The sequence below is a fragment of the Eutrema salsugineum genome, unplaced genomic scaffold (genome assembly GCF_000478725.1).
Source record: "Eutrema salsugineum unplaced genomic scaffold, Eutsalg1_0 scaffold_7, whole genome shotgun sequence".
In the NCBI taxonomy this organism is placed as follows: domain Eukaryota; kingdom Viridiplantae; phylum Streptophyta; class Magnoliopsida; order Brassicales; family Brassicaceae; genus Eutrema; species Eutrema salsugineum.
In genome coordinates this window covers 11,173,007-11,177,901 of record NW_006256486.1, presented here as the reverse complement: position 1 = coordinate 11,177,901, position 4,895 = coordinate 11,173,007, and the positions used below count along the sequence as shown (strand labels likewise).

The 4,895-nt window shown below is 36.3% G+C and overlaps 2 protein-coding genes across 3 annotated transcripts; one reads left to right on the top strand and one right to left on the bottom strand.

Moving 5' to 3' along the window:
* Nucleotides 1–1,248: 1,248 nt before the first annotated feature.
* On the top strand, nucleotides 1,249–2,074 carry LOC112082869 (uncharacterized protein At4g04775-like). The gene is made up of 2 exons (XM_024150508.1): nucleotides 1,249–1,580; nucleotides 1,673–2,074. The coding sequence occupies exons 1-2, from the start codon at nucleotides 1,407–1,409 to the stop codon at nucleotides 1,961–1,963; spliced, it is 465 nt and encodes a 154-aa protein (XP_024006276.1). The 5' UTR covers nucleotides 1,249–1,406; the 3' UTR covers nucleotides 1,964–2,074.
* A 2-nt stretch (nucleotides 2,075–2,076) lies between these two features.
* LOC112082868 lies at nucleotides 2,077–4,610 on the bottom strand. Of its 2 annotated transcripts, none has more exons than XM_024150507.1 (2): nucleotides 2,470–4,610; nucleotides 2,077–2,312 (listed from the first exon to the last, which is right to left on the bottom strand). In XM_024150507.1, exons 1-2 carry the CDS (start codon nucleotides 3,316–3,318, stop codon nucleotides 2,247–2,249), a joined length of 915 nt encoding a protein of 304 aa, XP_024006275.1. In that variant the 5' UTR covers nucleotides 3,319–4,610; the 3' UTR covers nucleotides 2,077–2,246. Both variants share the same exon structure in this region; 1 of them encodes a protein (XP_024006275.1).
* Between the last annotated feature and the right edge of the window lie 285 nt (nucleotides 4,611–4,895).

Here is a 4,895-nt window from a genome sequence, read left to right as displayed (position 1 = left end):
ATTATAAACTTACTATAATATGAGTCTTATAATGAACAACCATAATAACTAATTCATAATTTTATTTTATTTTTATTTTGGGAATTTTAAAATAGGGTGGCGATCTTTCCAACCACTTTATTTATGCGGTTGAACAACTTGTTAAATATGTTGTAAGTGAATTTTTTTATCTTAAATATTTTGTAAAACATCATCATACTTTAATTAAATTCTTGGATCAGAAATATTAGTGGGATAATAGGTTTCACAAAATAACCAGAATTATATTTTTATATCTAGATTTTCAAGTTAAACATCCTTCTATTTGAATTTAAATTCAATTTGTATTAATTATCGTGAACCTATAGAAACAACTCATAGGAGGATTTTGGAGTTACTGAATATTGGAGACCTCACAAGTGTCTTTAATAAAAATAAAATTAATTTTCTACAAGTGCTCCATTTAAGATAATAAAAAATTAAAAAATTCGGTATGTGTTTAGACCGTATGCTAAAATTTTCGTAAAAAACAATTACGCATAAATATTATATGGAAAATAAAAATAAACACACACTTGTCTTACGGTAGAAGAGTGACGACCAAGTCGGCTCGATAGAGTAACAAAGGAAATGATATTGTGGCAAACTCAACAACACTTTTTGAATATGAAATCTTGAAGAATTTGTCAACTCTGTGCCAAAATATTTGTATATCATTTAGTTATGATTCATAAAACTTGATATATTTTATAATATAAGTTTTTTAAAATATGAAGACTTTTTGATCAATTATATAAATCTTTTAATTGTCCTACAATGCAATTTCTCAAATTTAATTAAATATGATATAAATATAGTTTTATAACTAAAGTTTTATTAAAATTTTTATATACTTGGTAAACGATAATTATGTATAACGCTTATAATGTAAGAATTATAAAAATAAAGCATACTTACTCTTAAAGATGCATAGATTTATAGTATATTTCATTATCCCTATTACTTGACTCTCCACTTCCATTATCTTTTTCTGCATTTTCTGTTTTTGACTACAATAAATTTTTTTGGAAACTCGATCTATTCCCCCCTAAATACTTTCGTATAATAATACAACCCCCTCAAGTTTGAGGCTCGTTCTAAATCCCCATCAAATGAAACTTCCAATTCTATTTCCCCACAGACGTGGTTTTTTTATTTGCTATCGGTTTCACTCGGTTTGTAACTTCAATCGTAAACCATAATTCTTAACCGCCGAAATGAAACCGCTTTGGTTACACGACCCGACTCTAAACCCAGCTAAAAGACCCGCCATATATCCCGATGAACACCTAAAACCCCCAAATCGATTTTGAAAGCATAAGAACCCTAAAATCTTATTTTTCGTACCAACTAGACCTGCGATACATCCCTATTCATCGTTGAAGAAGATGAGCCATGAATCCGGAGCTTCCAGTGGAACATCATATTCTGGAACTCGAGGAAGAGGTATCGGCGTACCGAGGAGATGTTGGTGTGGCGATCAAATTGTGGCAAAGATCTCCAAATCCGATGCGAATCCGTACCGGAGATATTATCGGTGTGCTTATGCTGTCGCACAGAAGGTAAATGCAATGTATTTCGTTTTTGGTTTTCAAATTTAAGTTGGTTTTCTCTTTCTTAAATCCCATTGCTATGAATGTTGGAATGGTTGTAGCTTACAAATGATAAGCACGATTTCAAGTGGGTGGACGAGGCTTTGCTAAATGAGATAGAGGCATTGGGTTCTCGAGCAGGAAGACTTGAAGATGAGTTAAAGCAAATATGCAGAGAACGAATGGAGCTTGAGAAGATGATGTTTGAGAAGATGCAAATGAAACTAGAGCAAGAGATATTTGAGAAAGTGGAAGAAGCACTTCTTGAAACCAAATCGAACTTGAAGAAAATGATGGCTGTTGTTTGTTTTGGGTGTCTGGTCATTGTTTGTTGCAGTAAACTAGTCGGTTGAGTTTGTTGTGTTGCTGTGTCGTTGTGTTGCTGTGTCGTTGTGTCATTTATGTTATGGGATCATTCAAAAAAATCCCACAAGACATCAGTGTTGTTTGTTGCACGTTGTTTTTAAATAAAATCTGGTTTGTCTAATCAATAACATTAGAATCATTCAAAAGACATAAAAAAAATCCAACTGTCTTTAAGAAGCTTTCACATAGACAAAAACCAACAAAGCAAATAGCTTCTTAAACCCAAAAAACATCCATCTGAGAAATGCGTTGATAAGCTCATAAAACAGATCAGTCCACAAGCTGTGTGAGAGCGCCTTGAGAAGGTTCAGCCTGAGAAGATTCACCTACAGCACCCTATTACAACCACAAAACCAGAACTTAGTTATAAACACAAAACCAATCACCTTAAACAGATATATATGAAGCAAGATGAGCCAAAAATGCAAACAGATACGTTATCTATATAAAGCTATCATCTATTCTCATTATGCATAAAAATCAAGAGACAAACCTGTTTGCCTTTCTTCTTATGAAATCTTGAGTTGTGATTAGCTAAACCACAGATTTTACAATGCATTACCCTCTTTAAAAGTACTGGTGCCTTCTTCACAGGAGATTCATTTTTCCCTTTTTTCCTTTGTTTCTCCTTCTTACTAACTCTATATGTTTCTCCTTTCTTTCGACCAGGATGTAGTGGCGACGGAGGCATATGCACCGATGGTTCTTCTCCTACAGGCCAAAACCTTGCTCCCCTCAATGGAACTATCCCATCAGTATATGTCTTCCTCCACATTGCGGTCATAAACCAGTGGCACACAAAATCCTCAGCGTCAAGGTTCTTCTTGATAATCACAGCGTAGGCATGCTCACAAGGAATGCCTGTGATCTCCCATCTCCTGCAAGTACAAGTTCTATCTTGCATGCGCACACGGTAAGAACATCCACTAGCTCTAACATCATATGTGTAATTTGTAGATATATTAACCGTACAATCTTTAGCTGTCTCATACTCTTCTGCTAGGTAGTCAATAACATACGGTGTGCACTTACTTTTCCAGTTCAAAGATATAAAACCTCTTTTGGCAATACGAACCATCGCTAACCTTGCAATTGTCTCTAGCATCGGCACAAATGGTTTGTCTCTGGCTTTTACGATAGAAGCATTCCATGACTCCGTCGAGTTATTTTCCACATCTTCACAGTAGTGGCCTAACTTGTAGAAGGCTCTACACCAAGTTTCTGGTTTAGTCTTCATCACACTCACAAACACCACTGAGTCATAGCAGGAAATCTTATCTTTATTCTCTTCAAATTCTGCTTTGTTGTAGCTCCATGCAAGACGCCAAATCAGCTTCTTCATCTCTGGCCTTTTTCCATTCAATGCTCTCAAGTTAGCATAGATGTGCCTCACACAATTCCTATGCTCGATAAGTGGAAGCTCTAGTTGAACAGCTGCTATTAGTCCCTGAAAAAAAAAACCAGATCAAACACAACCGACGATTAATAGTGACTAGAAATAAGTGTAAACACCATCACCAAAATCAAACACATTTACCCTATGCCTATCTGAGACCATTATATATCCATCGCCATCTCCTAAATCCAAATCGGCTTTGATATTCTTCACAAACCACAACCAATTGTCTTTGGTTTCAGATTGCACCACCGCCCATGCTATTGGATAAATAGCATTATCCGTATCTCGACCCATAGCAACCAATATCTGACCTTTTTTCCTCGATCTTAAGTGGCATCCATCAAGTCCTATAAGCGGCCTACAAGTCTTTTTCCAGGTTTTCCTAAGCACATCAAAACATACATAAAACCTGTTGAATACATCTAAACCTTTTTCGTTTTGCAGACATTCAATCACCACAGTGGATCCTTTGTTGGAGTCTAGAATCTCACGACCGTAATCCCGAAGACGTGCAAATTGCTCATCATACTCTCTCTGAATCCATCTAATCGCTTTGTTTCTAGCAGCTTGACACTGAGACCTTGACACACTGATATTCCATTTCTCCAACACTAACTCTTCGATTTTCATAGGCATAAAATATTCAGGCTCCTCTCTAATCTTATCAACGAATAGACGAGCAATCACAGAAACTTTTACCATCTCAACACGTCCATTTGGAACACAGCTATGCACACTATTGAAAACTTTCACTTGCCACTTCAAAGTCTTCCCTGTCGTGGAACAGTAAATCCTCCAATCACAAGTTTCTTCTTCATTTTTTCCTTCACATTTGAAGGTGAGTTTGTCTTTATCCCACCTTTTCTGAGAGATGTTTCGGCCTGTTTTCAGAGCGTAGTCAAGGACGGCTTCCTTAAACGCTATTCCACTGAAGAAAATTTGACCTTCATACAAGTTCCCATCACCTCTTTCCAACCCTGTGCGCCTCCTTTGAATTATAATTGTCTGTTGCACTTTGTCGTCTTCATCATCTGTCTCAGGATAGATGTTGTGACGAACAGGATCTTCATCAACGAAATCCATTACAGCTCTCTCGATGTTAAAATCGTTTCGTTCACGTCGATCTTCTCCGTCGGAATCCGCTTCACGAAATTCCTCGCGAAATTCAGGTACCTCGTTCCACTCAGCTATCTCCATTCTCGGTTTTTCTCCACCTCACTCCACTACACTTGATTTCGATTTACTACACTTGATTTCTGGTTTCTAATTTTTAGGGTTCGTGAGGTTCAAAATCGATTTGGGGGTTTATTATTTCAGATGTGATTATTCTTTCGGGTGGGTTTATTGTTTTGGGTGGGTTTAGTGTTTTTCTGGGTAGTATCCATTTATAATCAGGTTTAAATCGGGTAAATCAGGTTAAGAATGTTAAATCAGGTTCTGTTTGGTTAATGTTTTTTTTCTTTGTGGTTAAGTTTTAATCGGTATACAGTAAACCAAGTCAAATCTTGGTCAAGGGGGAA

What these genes read in the sequence shown, in the direction of transcription:
- LOC112082868 (XM_024150507.1), bottom strand. Translation starts at nt 3,318, where the DNA reads ATGAAGAAGCTGATTTGGCGTCTTGCATGGAGCTACAACAAAGCAGAA. An exon ending in ATAAGAAGAAAGGCAAACAG is followed by an intron (nt 2,313 to 2,469) that starts GTTTGTCTCTTG and finishes TGGTTGTAATAG; the next exon opens with GGTGCTGTAGGTGAATCTTC.
- LOC112082869 (XM_024150508.1), top strand. Translation starts at nt 1,407, where the DNA reads ATGAGCCATGAATCCGGAGCTTCCAGTGGAACATCATATTCTGGAACT. An exon ending in CTTATGCTGTCGCACAGAAG is followed by an intron (nt 1,581 to 1,672) that starts GTAAATGCAATG and finishes GAATGGTTGTAG; the next exon opens with CTTACAAATGATAAGCACGA.